Source organism: Gallinula chloropus (genome assembly GCF_964237585.1).
Source record: "Gallinula chloropus genome assembly, chromosome: 3".
Classification (NCBI taxonomy): domain Eukaryota; kingdom Metazoa; phylum Chordata; class Aves; order Gruiformes; family Rallidae; genus Gallinula; species Gallinula chloropus.
This window is the reverse complement of record NC_140087.1, coordinates 42,442,132-42,460,650: the sequence shown is the minus strand read 5'-3', so window position 1 is coordinate 42,460,650 and position 18,519 is coordinate 42,442,132. Positions and strand designations below refer to the sequence as shown.

The 18,519-nt window shown below is 42.2% G+C and overlaps 1 protein-coding gene across 1 annotated transcript in view; it reads left to right on the top strand.

The window, feature by feature from the left end:
- Nucleotides 1–1,379: 1,379 nt before the first annotated feature.
- Nucleotides 1,380–18,519, top strand: part of TARBP1 (tRNA guanosine 2 -O-methyltransferase TARBP1) — a gene marked incomplete at its 5' end in the record, with an annotated part of 37,722 nt that continues 20,582 nt past the window's right edge. The window contains 14 exon segments of the mRNA XM_084261430.1: nt 1,380–2,220; nt 2,304–2,401; nt 2,658–2,727; nt 3,605–3,753; nt 4,819–4,871; nt 6,094–6,191; nt 7,816–7,951; nt 9,026–9,122; nt 9,997–10,086; nt 11,847–11,985; nt 12,842–12,938; nt 13,233–13,410; nt 16,480–16,572; nt 18,116–18,277. Coding sequence (XP_084117556.1) covers nt 1,380–2,220; nt 2,304–2,401; nt 2,658–2,727; nt 3,605–3,753; nt 4,819–4,871; nt 6,094–6,191; nt 7,816–7,951; nt 9,026–9,122; nt 9,997–10,086; nt 11,847–11,985; nt 12,842–12,938; nt 13,233–13,410; nt 16,480–16,572; nt 18,116–18,277 — 2,301 coding nt within the window.

Sequence of the window (18,519 nt, the reverse complement as noted above, 5' to 3'; positions counted from 1 at the left end):
AGCAACGGTATCGCTTGGAACTGTTTCCTTGAGCCTATTCTGGATTCTGCATTTCACATGTAACTGAACACATGCAGAGTGCTAAGGCATACGTACACCGTGTTAGCTAGAGGGTTTAAACCACTTTCTTCCCGCCCTCTTTTTCTAGAATATGTAAGACATACAGTCACAGGTCCACTTCTAGTCAGAAGCTTCAGCCATTTTGCAATCATCAGACTCTCAAAGATAACGAATTTGTAATGAAGTTTTGGGAAAACGGATCACCAGGAAAAGGAGAGACTGTACTGGTGGGATTTGGAGAGAGTGATCAAGTGGTATCTCATGCTGAAAACTTTCAGTAAGTCTTCCATTAAGTGCTTAAGCAACTACAGCTTAGCCCAGGTAACTCCCATACCCGTCAGAAACCACGCTGTCCCCGTGCTGCTGTGCAGGGAATTTGCTGCCCATTGCTTTTGCAGGACCAGAAGGTTCCTGGTTTGCCCTTTCCCGTGACCATGTCAGCGTCTGCCACTGCTTCTGATATGCCAATCTCTAAAGGTTTTTCAAGGGAATTGTAACCTTGTAGACTTAATTTACACGTGGAGGAAATCAGGTAGCCTTTCCCTGTGCTTTGGCTGTGCTGGTACATTAAACTGCTTGGGAGCTGTTCTCTGGCCCCAGTGCCAGCAGCCTGGACTCTCGTAACAAGCTCACAGCCTGGAGCCCGTCCCCAAGGATGCCTCTGGTCTCGTTTTAAGGCAGACACAGGGCACTCAGGTAGACCTCCTTGATGCTCCAATGACAACGCAGGCTGGTTTCAACTGGCACAAATGGTAGTGACAAGCATGACCAACAGCAAAACTCAAGCACTTTGTGTGCTGCTGCTGCCTGACCTTGCGCTGCTATGTGCGTAAAGGGCAGAGAGTTAGTTTCTAAGGCAAGCAGTGGAGAAACGTTATCCCCTCAAACATGGTGCTGACAATCTGGACATCTCCATTAGCCCTCCCCAGGGTCGGCTCGTGAGAGCAGATATAGAGGGCCAGGCTTAGCTTAGCAGCCAAGGGGCAAAGGTCCGCAGGGATACACACACAGGGCTGCGGGGCTGTAGGGCTGTGGGGCACACGGCCCCCCATTGCCAGAGGCCAAAACTGTTCAGGCACTTTCTCCCCAGCCCTCGCCCTACAGCCGCAGAGCTCGCGTGGCTCCTACGACCGACGCACGGCGACTGCCCACCCCGCAGCTCATCTCACGCCCCCAGGGGCGCCAACCTTCTGCCTGAGGCGCCACCTCGCCCCCCGCCAACTCCCCTCAGAGCCGCGCAGAGCGGCGCTGCCCGAGCCCCGCCTGCCCGCTTCCTGCGCAGGCGCGGCGCTCCTCCGCTCCCGCACCCCCCCCGCAGCATGGAGGTGGTGCTGGCCGACACGCTGCTGGCCCGCTGCGGGGACCTCTGCGCGCTGCTGCGGGCCGTCTGCGCGCCGCTCTCCGCTGAGCGCGCGGAGGCGCTGCGCCTCCTGCTCCAGCGCCTGGCCGCGGGCGGCCTGCCGCCGGGCGAGGCCGAGGCGCTGCAGCGGGCCGCCTGGGAGGTGGCGCTGGAGCGGTGCCGGCCGCTGCTGCGCGGCGGGGAGGGGGCGGCGGCCGGCGGGGCGTGCGGGGAGCGGCTGCGGCTGGCGCGGGCGGCGCGGGGGGCGCTGCGGCACTGCGTGCAGCTGTGCGGGCCGGCGCTGGCGGCTCGACTGGCCCGCGACGCGCTGGCGGAGCTGGCGGCGGGCGGCGGGGCGGGCGCGGAGGCGGCGGTGGAGGCGCTAGTGGCGGCGGCGCCGCTGCTGGAGGAGCCGGCGCTGGTGGCGCGGTGCGTGGCGGCGGCGCTGGCGCTGGTGCGGGAGGAGGGCGAGGGCGAGGCGGCGGCCGCGCTGGTGGCCGGTCGGCTGCTGCCGGCGCTGGGCGGCAACGCGGCGGCCCTGCGGCGGGTCTGGGAGGGGCTGCTGGGCGCCGGCGGTCCGCCGCGGGCCGGGCGGGCGCTGCTGGCCCTGAGCGCCCTGTCCGACGCTTTGCTGCCGCGGGGCCCCGTGGGGTCGGGGCCGGACGCGCGGCTGTGCCCGCGGTTCTGGCGGGTGGTGCAGGAGGGGCTGACCGAGCGGGACGGGCTGTGCCGCAAGCGGGCCCGCTACCTGCTGAAGCGAGCCCTGGACCTCAGCGGCGGCCAGCGCGCCGAGCTGCGCTGCCCCACGGACGGCGGAGACGGTACGGCGGGGCGGCGGGGGTGGGGGGTGGTGGGAAACGGCTCTCCCCGGGCTGGAGTAGACAGCCTGTGCTTTTCTTGGTAGAACCCAGCCTGTTCTGGTGGTGTGCCGAGAAGAGTGAGGAGCTTCTGGAGTTCTGGGAAACGTACATTCTGCTCATGGAGACTTTGGAAGGAAACCAGGTAGGAGCGCGGCGAATCCCGCGCTCCTCGAGGGTCGGCGTGATAGGCACATGCGCTGCGGGCGCTCCCGTGGGTGGAGCGTGCCCAGCAGCGGGGGTTGGGGGTGTCTAGGGGAGCATCGGCAGCACTGTTCCGTTTCGCATTGTAATTACTATACTAATGCCATTTGTAGTGAATTCTCGCCCGTGACTAGACGACGGTTCTTAGGTTCAAGGTATAAACCGAGTGCTTATATTGCGTCTGATTTGCCTTTCAGATCCATGTCATAAAGCCAGTGTTACCAAAACTGAACAGTCTGTACGAGCATGCTATATCAGGGGAGAAAGGTAAGGAGTAGCTTTTTTGTGGCAACATCCCCTAAATATCAGGTGGTTAAGTCTCATGCTTTTTCTTTGCTGGTGTAGTAGCAGGTTTCTGTTATGTTTTGTTTCCAAGATTAGCTGGTTTCTGGGGGGCTGTTGCATTTGTGTGGGTCTGCATTATGCGTAAGTTCCTTGGCAGATGTGCACATGCCACTGCCTCTGTGCTCTGAGGTGGGACAGGAAGAAGTCGTAGCACACGTGTGTATCACTTGCTACGTTATTACAGAACTGTTCTCTTTCTGTTGGCAAACCCAACGAGATGGTCATTCATCACGGTGTGATGAATGCTTTACTTAGGCTAACATGAAAATAAAAGCCAGGGATTCTTGAGGTGGGTTTTATGTGTTACCTGCACAAGCTCCCTCATTGGGAGCAGGAGGGAGAAGAAAGGAAATGAGTGCTGACACAGCATGGTGAAGGACATACAGTCGTCTTTTGTAGGGCAAACCAGAACGCATCTAGTTAGGTAGTGCAGGATGTTAGAAGTTGAAGCTCAGAGATTTGTGAAGTGGTAAGATTGTTAGTGTGAAAATGTTGCAGGTGAATACAGCGTTCGTAGTTGTGGGGAAAAGGATGTATTTTTTTCATTTTTATTTTAATTCATAACTACTAAAATTTAGATGGTAAGTTCTGAAAGCCATGCTAAGAAGTTGGGATGGGGTTTTTTTGTGTTGGAGATTTAGCTGGATACTTTTAAAAATCTAATGGCTGTAACCATCTTTGTGAAATGTCCTGTGCATGGATTACAGTGTGGTCCAGAATGTCATTGTGTTGTGCGATAGTATCTCGGTGTGTCACTGCCACTTCTGTGTCAGTTCAGAAGAATTTGCTTTTGTGACAGGTTGCTGGTTGTTTCACCCGTCATGGCACATGTGCATCTATAAACGAATGTTTGAGAGTGAGAACAAAACACTGATGAAAGAAGGCATTCTTCATTTTCTGGAGCTCTATGAAACAAAGCACCTTCCGAATTCACTTGGGTTTTTGGAGGTAAGGGTGTTCCTGTTACTTGCTGCAACAAACATCATGTTTGTAATGTGTTATAAGACTAACTGCTTGAGTAGTTTTGGGATTACATGTGTTCCGTAAAAATACCATGGCACTTAGGTGTGCCAAGTGGCAGCAATATTTGTAAGTGACATTAAAGTGTCATTACTCAAAAAGTGGCCTGGCTAGAGGGAATGCATCTTTGAGTGTCGTCCCTGTATTTCAAACTAGTGCTTTCTGATTAAAGTTGGCTTCCAAATTACTGAAATTTATAACCAGAAGTGAAATTCTTGGATGGGTCCTTGGTGCTTCAGATTTCAAGAGCCCACTGATCTTTATCAAAATTATTAATTAATATTAGTTGAATGGGGTCTTGGATAAACACGGTCAACAGTCTGTGCATAGTGTCTCCTACTCAAGGATAGATCACCCTGTGAGGAGGTGAATACTTCTGTAGCGTAATCAGTGTAACAGTTCCATTAAAGTTTAAGATTTCTAAACACTGTACATTTAAAGTTGGTTTTCTTTTTTTTAAATTGGTATTGTTTGTAGGTTAACTGCCCAGTCATCCCTCACCTTAGTAAGGAATTATCTATATTATACTATTATTTCTTCCTTCTCTCCTTTGTAGAAGGAGTATTGCCCTCAGAGGTCAGCAATTCTGTTTTAGACAAATTGTCAGCCTCTTGATGACTATCTTGAAATCCAGTCAACCTTAGAACACACCTTAAATCTTTCCAGTTGTGTTGGCCCCTAGTCTTTCTTGTACTTTCTGTTTAAATATATTTTCTTCATTTGCTTCCTGATAGGGTTTCTTATGTGCCTGCACCTTTTATAGTGCTCTGTGAAATGTACCTAGTGAAAAAATCTCTTTGCTTTTTTATTTTCCTGCTTCCCCTTCGCTTTAGTTTCCACCTCATTTTGTTCCTGCCAGTTACTTCTAGCAAGATTGTTGTCTAATTTCCCACTGTCATTTTATAAAGTCTAGTGAAATAATCCTAGTTCACCTCTATGTCACAGTGCCCTGCACGTGTGTATTTAGCCATTGGTCTTGTTTCATTTTCTCAGTTTGTTATTGGACCGTTGATGGATGCCCTCTCAGAAAGTTCTCTCTATAGCAGGTAAGTCACTGATCATTATTTTATTTTTTAAATAAATATGTTGATTATTTGAAATGTATTCTAATAATACTGCTTTGATTATGTGGGTAAGGCCTTAGATAAAGGAAAGCATGTTACCAGACAAATGGTGTTGCTAAACTCCGTGGCAGATAAAGAGTTTTTCAGGAAAGGTGGCTGGCTGTGAGGTGAAGTAGGTTCAATTTTATGTTAGTAATAACAGCATAGCTGTGCCTTGAGGTCTTGTTCTACAACTGGACTTGAAATACTAATTTGAAAATTAAATTAGATAATAACCTGAGAAGATAAGAAAATACTTAGCTCTTTTCTTGCCATGCAGAAAGAAGGGGTTGTTCTAATTAAGTGTGTTTTCAACAGTGCCTGATTGTCTTTTGGAAAATGGCTTATTTTTCACAGGAGAGTGTCTGAGGTTGACAGATGCCATTGGCCTCCCTTGGTGTAAATATGTAAAAAAACCCCATGTACGTACATATATGTGTATACACACATCTAAAACTCTGTATATTCTTTGCTTATATACACACACATATATACACAGTTATAGTTAGTGTCAGGCTGTATAAGAGAAAGCTGTAAAATCCTGTGGTGCTAATCCTTGGCAGTCAGGATGCTGGGACTGCTGATAGAACACAGGTTGTCTCTGTTGGTCTTGTGGAGTGTTTCTTGCATCTTGACTTAAAACTTTCTGTGCTGGTCAGTAGTTTTGCTTACGTTGACTCTATAATCCCGCTCCCCAGCACACACTTGTGTGGATAATTTGGCTTCACTATTCTCCGGATCAGACTGGTTGTGTCCTTTTGCCATACTGCTGATTTGGCCCCATGGGCCACCCTGCTCCTGGAAACTGGTGTTGTTTTGTGGGTGCGGGCAGGGGGCTGACCTGACAGTGCCATTTCTTACTGTGGGCTCAATGTAAGAAGCTCTCAGGTTTGAGTAGTTGAAGCTGGAGGGTGCTACCACTATGACCTTAAACGTGGCCAGAGAGGAGTCATGCTGTTGTGACTGACCCCATCCTCTGGGTGTTTACTGGGTACTGCTGGAATACCAGAGGATGTAAGCTGATGGACTACATCTCTGCGGCCTGTTGGAGCAGTCCCTGTAGCTAATTAGCCATTAAACTGCACTCTGGTTTCATTTAGGGGCAATCCCTACTTGTAGTTCTTAAGGTGCCAGTTACGTATTTTGACATTTTAAAACCCAACAGGGCACCAGGCCAGTTGATGGGAGCTTGTCCTCCTTTGGGAATGAGGCTACAGAAGTTTTTGGGTACTTACCTCATGCTTCTTCCAGAGGAAGAGAAAGGTATGTTTCAATTTCACCTCTTATAACTTATTTTTAAATAAAGAAAACAGATAAAAATTATGGACCTATTTTGTGTATCTCATGTGAACACTGAGCCCTGTTTTTCTACATTGCTTGAGAGAAAAAAAAAAAGAGTTGTTCTCCTTGTGGCATTGGAGTTTCCAGAGAAGAGGAAAGTCTTCAGAGGCTCTGAGGGATGCTGTGGTATTGAGATTGAAAATTTAGGGGCAAACTGAAGATGACTGACTTTTCTTTTTTCTTAAAGGCAAAAAACTTCTGAAGTTCTGAAGGGGAGCAGCACTTGCAGATACTTTTTTCTTCATTTGTCAGTGTAGATAATACTGGCCTGAGCAAAATCCTTAGAACGAGTTGCAACCTGTGCAGTTGGGCATTGAAAGAGTCAGTCCCAGTCTGAAGCTGAGTATGGATACTTTTACTGTGTGGTTGGATGGAAGAAAATTTCTGAGATTTGCTCTGAATTTTGCTATTAGTGTAGGCTGAAAAGAAGGAGCAACCTTTGACCGGCTAGAGTTTACTGTCTGGCCTAACTGGATTAAATAAGGGTAGAACCACCTGTGTTCAGCATTCTGATTCTACAGGTAAATACCCTGGTAGGAAACCTCACAGGTTTGTGATGCCATCGGTGCCTTACTTCTCTGCCTTGTCCCAAGGCACAGATACATTATCACAAAATGGAGGGGGTGTGATGAGCAACCATGAGACTGGGTCACCTGCTTCTGCAAATTGTAGCTGTGGTGTCTTGTGGCTTTGGCCATGACAGCATCCATTAAACTGATCGAATCTCTGCGATCTCTGGTCTGCTACCACATGGACTGAGTAGCAGCTTAAAAATGCTTCCTCTAATACTCTAAACAGACTTAGAATTGCATTACTGAATACAGTGATTACTGTAGATCACCAAAGCCAGAACTTGTTTTATTTCTGGTTAGATGCTTATCATATTGCCTTACTGACAGACTCCTTTGGAATGTACTTTTCTCATTTAAATAATTAGGAAATTGTTCTGTTGTTTCATGTAATTTTCAGAAATGAACATAAGACTCTCCTGCTGGGGTCTGAATCATAGAATGCTTTGGGTTAGAAGGGACCTCAAAGACCATCTAGTTCCAATGCCCCTGTCATGGACAGGGGCATCCAACACCAGGCCAGGTTGCCCAGAGCCCCATCCAACCTGGCCTTGAACACTGCCACAGAGGGGGCAGCCACAGCTTCTCTGGGAAACCTGTTCCAGTGCCTCACTAGTCTCCTAGTAAAGAATTTCTTCCTAACCTCTCATCTAAACTGACCCTCTTTCAGCTTGAAGCCATTGCCCCTTGTCCTGTCACTACACTCCCTGACGAACAGCCGCTCTCCCACTTTCTTATAGGACCCCTTTAGGTATTGATAGGCTGTAATTAGGTCTCCCTGGTGCCTTCTCCTCTCCAGGCTGATCAAGCCCAACTCTCAGCCTGTGTTCATAGGAGAGGTGCTCCAGCCCCCTGACCATCTTTGCAGCCCTCCTCTGGACACGCTCCAACAGGTCTACGTCCTTCCTGTGCTGTCATTTAAATACATTTGAGAGCAAGAAATCATACTGGATTGTTTGGTTTACTTCTATTTTTAGGTAGTTTCCTGTTAAAATTTATTCAGAAGATGACGAGTAGGCATTGGTGTGCTGTTCCCATTTTGTTTCTTTCCATGGCTCTGGCATATATCCCTGCATGTAAAGTACTGAGTGCAGAAGGACTTCATGCTTTAAGGTAAAATGTACACTGCATTGTGTTCTTGTAAAGAAATGTGCTGTACATCTGCAGAGACAGGATTTAATGTATGTTTTAATTCATGATTAATTCATTATTTAACTCATGCTTGTTACTTCTGGGAGGATGTGATGGCTGTGCATGAGAATGGAAGGTTCTGTCTCCCTTATTTCTAATTCACGGAGTAAAGCAATTTAAAACCCATGGTATTTACATGCATGTGACTTAAAAAATGAGTGGTTTGTCAGTCCTCTGTCATTGCTTTTTTTTTTGACATCACTTTTCACTGTTCTTCCATACTTCCTAACTGATACCTATATCAAACTACTTTTTTTTTCTTCTAATTGCATTAAAACCTAGTTTAATGGCACTTGAGGCTGTATCAGGGGACAGTCCATAACACTGAAAGCTGAAAGGTTTGTGAATAAAAGGCTAGGTAATAGTTCTTAGCATGTGTATTGCCTTTAATCACACTCTGTTTCCTAAGTGTCTGCTTTCACTTCCTAGAGCCACGAAAAGTAATTGTTCCAGTTTAATCAAATTTGAGCTTTGAAATAAAAATCTCACCAGTGTTTGAACAAACACTTGATAACAGTAGTTTACCAAAAAAAAAAAAAGAGGGAGGGGAGGGGGGAAAAAGAAACTCAGACACACCTCTGCTGGTAAGATCATTGAGGATTTCTTTGGTTTTGTGCTAGAGTGGGAATTTGATGACAAACATGTTTCTGTATTTGGTACAGGTAGAAATACAAGTATTAAATTATGTGCGAACTGATGTGGTTGTGGGGATTATTTAGTTTTGGTTTTGTTTTGCTTCCTGCCCCACCCTGGCTTTTTATCTTGTCTGGTGTACACTCGTACAAGTCTCAGTGTCAGTTTTTGAAGGTACATACAGCAGGAGGCTCAGGGCCAGGTTGTGCGCTGTCTGATCAGGCAGCGGTTGTGTCACACTTAGTAGAATACATCTATTAAATGCAGTCTAATATAGTGAAAATGATTAATCATCAGGAAACACATGAAAATGTTTGAACCTCAGCGTGTGGTTTATACAGTGCATATTTTTCCTTTTCCCAGAGATGTCCTCCAGTGTACTATGATTACACATCAGATTTTGCTGCGTGGAGCTGCTCAGTGCTATCTTCTTCAAGCAGCTATGCATTTGACAGACGTGGTGAGTTTAATCTTGGATTTAGTTTTTTGTATTTCTTCCTGGTGTAATACCTTAATACTTTTACAGGGTAAACAGCATTAAAAAAACCCCTGCTAAATATGACGTGTAACAACTGATTTTTCTGGATTAGGCTTTTTTTTAGTAACTACTTAAAAAAATTCTACTATGTAAGTATGGGTATGCTTCTGTAAAGTTTGGAGTTGTTTGTTTGATGCATTTTTTCATTGCCTTTTATTAGTTGATGTTTTCTTGTAGGGTTTTCACGCAATAGTTATGGACTAGTATCCTATTTTGATATCCACTGTATAAACTCTGCTTTTAACATAGAGAAACTAAACGGACTTTTCAGAAATACGCAAGAGAACAGAAGTATTAATAATACTGGTATGCAAACCCCACTGTTAATGTTGAAATAGCAAGACCTTAATCATTCAGTAGTCAAAGTATTCGTGTTCTGGTTGACTTTAATGTGCCTGCTTTCTAGGTGAGTGAATGGTCTCCTGTGGTGTGTGTTACAGCTATAAACTTGACCGAGCAGAGTTCCCTTTTGGAAGTAGAGCAATTGTACTTATCAGTGACTCTTATTCATTTATGTATGTTATTTTAAAAGGTCTCATCAGTGAATAGCACTATTCTTTTAGTCATTTGTTAACTTCCAGATAGATTTTAATACTTGGGAAAATTAAATTATGTTCCTTAGTAGATATAAGTTGGTCCCAGAGATGTAAAAGTGAGTCTCTTGTGCACAGGAAAAAAATCATCTTTTTTTTTCCTGAAACTTTTGCCAGATGAGAGCAAACTTTTTGAGTTGTTACATAGCTGTTATCTGTTGTATATTATGTTGTCAACTCTCGTATCTTTATTAATTCTTCAGGAGAAAGTGTCCCTCCCAGAAGTTTCAAGCTTTCTTCTATCCCTTCGACCAGAGGAGTCCCTCAGGAGAGATACCATGTTATGGATGGAGGTGAGAACTGAAGCTCATTGTATGTTCGTTCAACATTTTTTTTAATATCTAAACAAAGGCACAATTTATTATTGCTAATTTAATACCTATATAGTTAACTACTTTTGCATTGGTACATTCTGGAATTTCTGGATCATAGAATATCCTGAGTTGGAAGCATACAGAGTCCTGGATGAATTTGTTGCACTTGAATGCTGTTTGTTTTTTTGTATTCAATCTATAGAGAGTTTGATCTTAACTTTGAACAAATTATTCAGCAGATTCAAAATGGAAGAATTCCCAGTGGTTGAAGTTGAGGTGAAAAAGGCAGGGGAAAAAAATAGGACTTTTTCTCTCTACGTATAGCAGTTCTCAATTCTGTGGAAGACAGAGGTCTTTTTTGAGGCACAGTTATTTGTTTTGGGGTTTTTTTTGAACTTCCGAGCTTCTGCACCCCAGATCATTGTGTTTCTTAGAGTTCACCTCATATTGCAGCTGCTGGGTGTAACAATATTGAAATGCAAATCAGAATCGGATCTTACTCGGACTTTAATCCCTGAATACTGGTCCTTTGAGAGACTTAGGTCTGTTCATCACAATCTGAGTCTTCTGCATTCTTTGTCAAGGGGATGGGAACTAAATCACTGTTGGTAAGCCATACTGGTATCTCTAATCTCTCCCATCAGGGATCCATGCTCACTCATGGAAACGGTTGGTAACTTTGTAGAAAGAGTGTGAAGCAGGGTACATTGTGGAATCCACTGGGCCGTGACTTGGGCTTCTCTATCCACTTGTGGATACCAGGTGGATCTAACATCCTCAGCTGAAGTTGCTTTTACTCATTGGAGTCTACAGACAGTTGTATCTGTATAACATATATTCTCCTTGTGGCTACTTCCTTCTCATTTCAACTCTGTTGTAAAACTATATTTAATGGAGAAGAATACTGTTTTGTAAGTTTGCTCTGTCTCTAGAGGAGTAGTCTGCTAGGATGGTGCAGGTTTCCCCGTCTAGTTCTGAAATTACTGTCCAAGATAATGTGGATGCTGAGACCCTTCTGAACAGGCCAGTACATGTGCCCAAAAAAGTTGTGTAAGACCGGCCTCTGATTTGCATCTTGGTTTTGAACCCATCACTGGTAGGAATAACAGGGTAATATCAAAGGGAAAAATGCACCTGCCATGCAGAGTGAGATTGTAAATTTTATATTTCCAGAGGATGTATGTTTTATGCCTTTGCAAGATGCAAAATGCTATGAAAGAACCTCAAAGAAGAAACCATTTTATATGTGGGATATATTGGAGCCAACTGAATGCAGAGCCATTGCTTTGGTTAGCTGTACAGCAACATAAGAAGTGATAGTGCATAGTGTCCTCTTACTACGTATACTGTACTTTGCCTCCTATTCTGTTGATTTTTGGCACTGAAGTTTAAAAAGAGGTGCAGCTCTCCCTAGATAACACTTGGCTGTGGGAAGCTCTTTGAGATAAGGGAATTCTTACTAGCCTTGCTTATTTTTAAGAGCTGGTTTTTTGGGGTTTTTTTCGAAGTATTGGTACCAATAATTGGGTATTCCGAGTTAACTCTCTGAAAGAGGCTTTTTTTATATTACAGGGGAGTAGTCTGCTAAGCTTCCAGGTAGATGCAGTTAATTCCCCTCAGTGTGGATTTGTTGATGTTACAGCTTGTAGTTAACAGCGCTGTAGTACACTGTTGCTTTGTGAATGACAGTACAGGGCTGACAGGTATGGTTAAACAGTGACATACTGTATTTAATTTAGCTTTGCAGGTGGTTACAAGCGAATGACAGGTGCTTCAGGAAGTCCATAGCCACTGATTTTGAACACCAGGAGACATCATCCTTATGTCAGTATGTGCGCAGTCTTGTGAGGGAGTACCTTAAGACACCAGCAACTGAAAGTAAGTTAAATGTTTATTAATTGAAAAAGAGTTTGAAGGTAACTTCAGAAAAAAACAATTACAGAAATAGTTTAGATTTTAGAAAAGCTCTTTGTGTGTATTAATTGAAAGTTAAGCCTTAATATTAAATTTTGACACAGCACTGATGCTTGTCCATTAGATTTCTTTTGTTCCTTATTTGATGGTGTGTGAAAATGCTTGAGTATGGGGGCAGAGGGAAGAAAACAAGGGAATGTGAATAGATAGAGCCTTTGTAGCCTTTCTCAGCAGAGCTTTTCAAAACGACCAGTTAAAGCCAGTTTGTGTGCTGCTATTTAAGAAACAGTTTTATAAGCAGATGATACAGTCCTGCATGAGATGGATGAAAAGAGAGACTTCTATTAGCGGGATTCTTTTAGGCTTTCTTTTGGCATAATAGTTTTAGTTCCTCATATAACTTGGAGCTGGTTGAAATCACAGCTGATACTTCTGATGAAGTGTAGTGGAATTTTATTCTCAGTTAATTTGAAGATGCTAATAAATTTCAAAAGTAATAGAAAAGTCTGTTGGGAGCTCCCATGTACTATATGCCACTACCCAATATTACACATTGCCTAAAACTGATTTAAGCATAGATGCCAATGAGATTAGTTTCTTTGAGGTGTGAAGGAAACACAATTTTTGAGAAATATTTGTGTTCAGCTTATACCTAGATGAAAGAATGCAAAAAAATAGTAGTGATATTTTTTGTTAGCATTTGTTGTTTTACTGCTAGTTTATTTTAATAAGTTATTTTTTAAAAAAGTTTGAAAATGAAAAAATTAATGCAAAGGGTTTTTTTTAAATACTGTGGAAACCTTAAAATATCTTTAATCAGGAGAAAAATGCTTTATGCCTGACTGGTTTGAAGCTAAGCTTGTTGCAACAATGATTCTGTTGGCTGCAGATGTGGAGCAGATGACCAATAAATACAGGTAAGTATGAAATACCTTATTTCACATTTCTCTCTTTTTAACGCCCTCGCTCCTGAAGGATCTGGTAGAAGCCTGATGAAGTCAGGAAGCTGTCCTTTCTTCTCTGTAGACTTTGGGTCAGCCTAATCATTCCTTAGACCTTCTCCAAGTGTCGCTGCAAACGTGCTGGGTAACGTTTCTAAAGATACTTAAGTGACTTGGAAACATGTATCCTATTTATTTCCGTAAGTGACTGCAGCACTTAAGGCAGATACTCAGAAGAAGACTTTCTTTTTAATTTTTGTTTTTGTGTAGTGGAAAAAGCAACATAGAATGGATTGAACTAGAGGCTTTCTTGAACCCTCTTCTGGATGTCTTGATGAAACTTGGCAGTAATGCTTACATACCAACAGTGAAAACAGATAAAAGCCTACAGCTTCTCTTGAAGTTATTGCAGACCCGTTCGTTAAAATGTTCCAATACACAAGATGGTTAGTGATATCTTCAGTATACTGTGTCTTATATTAATTACAGTCTAACTAAAATTAAGGTACTTACTGTTTTCAGGCTATATTGTCAAATCAGTCCTAGCCTAGAAGTGGCAAATGTAAAAGTTGACAACCTGGCATATCCGTTACGGGATTGAGCTGTGGGTACCATCATACAGGAGCTCTTCTGAAAGTGTCCCAAGGGCTGGGAATTGAGAATGTGTAAGGCTTCTGAGAAAGCAAGGGTTATGCATAAGGATTAGAAACTACATTTACTTCACATTTGCAGAGTATGACCATGTTACAAATAGTTATAGGCCTGTTCCCTGCCAACATATGGATTCCATAAACCATTTGGTTACTTCAGAAAGCAGTTAGCACAGAAACTCTGCCTAACCTTTTCAGCTGCCACAGGTTGAGCCAGAGCCTTCCCTGAGTGCGTAAGGTGGTTCTGCTAGACATGCTCTTTTCTGAGTTGACTGGTAGGTAATTTTGTCACAACAAACACTTTTCAGACTGCAAAAGGTGGGGCACCTCTGATTTTTAGGCATGTTTAACTGATTAGCTTGAGTTTGACCTTGGTTTGAATAACGGAGGACGAGGGACCTGCTTCAGCACAAGCCTGCTGATCTGACTCTCTGGGGGCTTTGACCCCCACTAATTGAGCGCTCTAACTTGCGCACCTTTCAGGAGAGTCTGAACAGAGCTATGGAGTCCTCACTACTCCTATTAGAACTGGGTCAGTTTGTAACTAGAAGACTTTTTCTTTTCCCTGAGAGCACATGATAAATTGCAATATCAATGTCATGAATTAGGATGCTGAACTGGAACAAGAGGGATTTTGGCTTTTGGTGTCTGCTTCCCCAGATTAATTTGGAACTCTTTCAGTGCTTTTATAATATGAAATACAAGAGTAGTTATGGAGCAGGGACCACGTAATAAAAACCTAAAATAATCTTTTGCACCCAGGTTTCATAAAGATGTCTAAATGCAGCCCTTAAGTAAAGCTTAACCGTCGTTTTAAAAAAGTACTTTACACATTCATCCCCTTTTGACTTTTTGCTCTTTGAAATACTGAGCACTAACTATGCAGGCTGTTGCAGTTCATATTGTGGGATGGGCTGCGACTCCTGAACTGGATTCCTTCAGATGAAACTGAAGTGGAAGATGTTCCCCAGCTGTCAGTGTATGTTCAGTCTGTAGCACGAGGCTGGAACAAGCCTGAAGCAGAACCATACACAACACATTAGGATTTTAGTATTAAGAATTTAACTCTGTGAACAATTCCCTTGTCTGCCTTATTTCCTTATGAGCTTGCTAACGTAGATGTAATGGCTCCTGCTTTGGGAATTTTGATGCCTGACTTAACATGTTAAGTTCTGCTATCAGAGTTCTTAAGGCATGGCAAGGCTGAGCAACAGCTGCAGCCTCTCCCATCTTTTTGAACACCCCCATAGGTATTCCAGTACAGCTCACTCAGTGTCTTTCAAGAGGCTTTCAGCATTGGGCTTGTAACATTATGTATTTCTGCGTTGCTAAACAAGGGTTGCTTCTCTTTTCTTGTATTATTTCTTACAATGTTTTCATACTTTGTCTTCCTGCACAGAAGAGCCAAGTAATAAGTCTTGTCTTTGCAGCTGCGAATTGAGCGTGGGAAGAGAAATGATGTAAAATTCAGTAGTTTTGGGTCTGTGCTGTTAAAGCAGGAGGTGAAAAGGCCTGTCAAATGGAAAATGATAAAATGGGAGAGAAGAAATAAAAGGAACTTAAGCTTGTAAAACAAAAATAATAAAAATTGGCGAGTGTTTTGTTTAAGAATACTTTAATGGGGATAGACGAGTCTGAAATGCATGCTGACATCAGCAGCATTTTTCTACAGGTCTTGCTGCCTGTTCCGTTGTCAGACTCCACTATTTTAAACAGTAAGTTTTTCCTAATTATTTATTCTGGTGTTACAGAGCCACTGGTAGAGAATTGGATTTTATGTCCAACATGTTTGCCTGAGGAATGTCTGAATTTTAATTGCAGATCTTTTAGTGATTGAAATGTGATAACAATCTGACCTAGTTAAGCTGCTTATTCTAAAGAAAGTGTTACAAATACAGTCCAATGAGCCATTTTAATAGAGAACATTGAAGCGAAGTACACTATAGATTTTGAACTTTGGGAAGTAATGTCCCTTTTTTATTTCTACCTTTTGAAGGTCTTCCATTTCATAATAATTTTACTATATAAAGTGTTACTCAATTGCAGAAAAAACAGATATAACCTCCCGGTAACTCTCCTAAATACTGAAACATGTGACATATCTCCCTTATGTAATAAAGTGTCAGTTTTGTTTGTCCCATGCTACCCACCTGTGGTGTGCTTTGCAGCCTAACCTCCTCCTAAAGTATTGCATTTGGTGTTACAATCTTGCATTTTTGTTTGCAAAACAAAAGCTGAAGCTGCTTGACTGAAACATTGGAAGATCACTTTATATCCAAATGTGAATTATTTTTAAACAGCAAGGGAAACCCCAACCAAAAAATTAAGTTTTCACTTCAGTACATATTAGAAGTGGATACCTGCATTTTTCTCACATACAGCTGATTTCTGGATATAGAAAATTTTGTTCTTAAAGAATAAGTTCAATAATAAGCTGTGCAGAGGGTTGGCAATAATCACAGAATCACAGGGGTTGGAAGGGACCTCGAGAGATCATCGGGTCCAACCCCCCTGCCAAAGCAGCTCTCTAGCTCATATTGCACAGATAGGCATCCAGATGAGGCAAGATTGTGTGCATGAAAATTGTTTTGGTGGTTATGCTCTGGTCTCCTGGTGTTGTGAGGGTTTTGATTCCACTAATTCATGATAAATCTCAACAAAGACTATAAACTAGTTTCATTCTTTCAGCCCTATGACTTAGGCTGCTAAAGAGTACAGAGCTGGTTTAGGCTTTTTGAATATTTATTACTGTATAACTTTTATTCTTTAATTTAATTGAATCTGCATAATATACAATACAGTTATTAAGGAAATGGTGATTCTGTATGTCAGTATTTGTTTTTTGTCCCACTCTTTACACAGATAGGGTATTGGGTTTTATCTGGAAATCTCTAACGACACCTGTGGAGAGTATTCTTGAATTTGTTCTCCGTCGGCTTACTACAGATGAGTTAAGCACTGTAAGTAATTGCTATAAAATATACTTGGGTATGGTTTTGCTTCTTGTTAATTTGTTTTACCAGTGTTCCAGATATTCTTACAAAATCTTTAAACACCCAGTAAGCCAGTTTTCATGCAAACACTTCTGTTAACTTTTTTTCAGAAGGGTAGGAATACACAAAAATGGTGTCTTCATAAGTCGTGTTTAGTGCCTGCAGTTCACATTCCTTGTTTATTCTCAAATATAAAAAAATCAGAGTAAGAAATCGTGAGTATTGTACTGTGCTGTATTTGCTGGTACATTTGGAGACGTAAGATATTTGTAGTTTTCAGACTTATCCTGGTCAACATCTTTAATGACTGTCTAATGCACTGTTTGTTCTTTGTTGTGGCCAGTGTTTAAGTTTGTACCCCAAAGAAGCCTGTGTCTTTTGAGGCAAATTAACTTGATGGAAGAGTAGTTTGTTCTTTAAAAATACCCTCTTGAATGTATCTAAGAACTGCACAGGTTTCTAGAGAGAGGAAGAGGTAGGTGTTTCCTTCTCTAAAGAACATTCAAGTTATGCGTGAATAGACACAAGACACGTGAAGCAAAATGTTTACAGCCGTTTCCAGATGGAGGAAGACCAGTTAGGATGTATTGGTGATGAGGAGAATGTTGCTGGGTTTGGAAGAAAACAGATTTGAGAAAGAAGGGTTGGTGGGAGTTAAAAAGGTGGCTAATTCTCAAAACACTACAGCTCAGTGAAATGTGAAATAGGAACTTTCCAAGTGAGGTAAAAATTGATTTAAGAGTTTCAAGAGAAGGGTATCAATGGAATAAGAGAAAATGAAGATATTTAAGATCTTCCCAATTCTCCCAATTGTGACCTTTAATTGACTGACTTCTATATCATAAGACAGAAAACAAAAATAGAAATATAAAGAGAAGATATCAGTTTAAATATTGTTAATTTAGTAGACTGTATTTGGATAGACTGTTGGAAGAATGGGGAACACCAGAGAGATTGGAAAGGAAGAGGACTGTAACAAGGAGATGGACAAAATGTGAAGCGTCGTTATTAGAATTATTTAGTGAAGAGATTATTTAGTTTTGAGAAGAAAAGCAATGTAGACTTCATGGAGAAAGTTATTATGGACAAATGAGCAGAAATTGCAATGAACAGAAGTAAACTTTGCTGCTTGTGTTTGAGTGAGAAAAGTCTGTAAGTTGGAGGAGAAAGGGAAGCGTGTCGTTCTGCCGGGGTGGACACTTGAAGAGGAGCGTGGGCCTCTGGGTTACTTTCTCAAATGCAGTATGGAAAGTACAAATTAAAAGGGAAATACAAAGAAAGAAAATAAAGCCAGTGTTAAGCAGCCCCCAAAATGTGAGCGTGATGGGAAATTGATCTTGTGTCAGAGCAAAAGTTAGAGTTGAATGGGGACAACAGCTTCTGAGGGTTATTCAGCTGCAATGACTACTCGTTTTCCTTGTGCTATCGTTGTTGCTATTAGTTTTCTTTATTTTCATTTTAAATTTCCTCCTCTTAATGCTCAAGTTTATCTTTGTTTCCCCATTTTTAGGTTGGTGATGTGGATCGTTGTGATCTATATTTAGCTTTAATTCCAGAGATAGTGAATTTGTGCTTGCAAGTCAGCTGGAAGAAAGTACCAGCTATCAAGAATTTCATTTTATCCCTGACAAATGCATCTATTCGTAATCTTCAGGACAGAAATCACAAAGAGGTAATTTAGCATCATTTACAACAGCAAATATTAATGTAAAACAAGCCAGTAAATGCTAATAAAAATACATTTTGTTAGTAATGCTTATATAAGATTTAGTTTATATACAAATGATTTTATACACATATGATAAAACTTACTTAATGTACAAATATTGGTATTATAAATATCAATATAAATATATAAAAATAAAATTAAGTTTGTGTAAATATGTATGTGGGTATATATGTTCTCTAGCACAT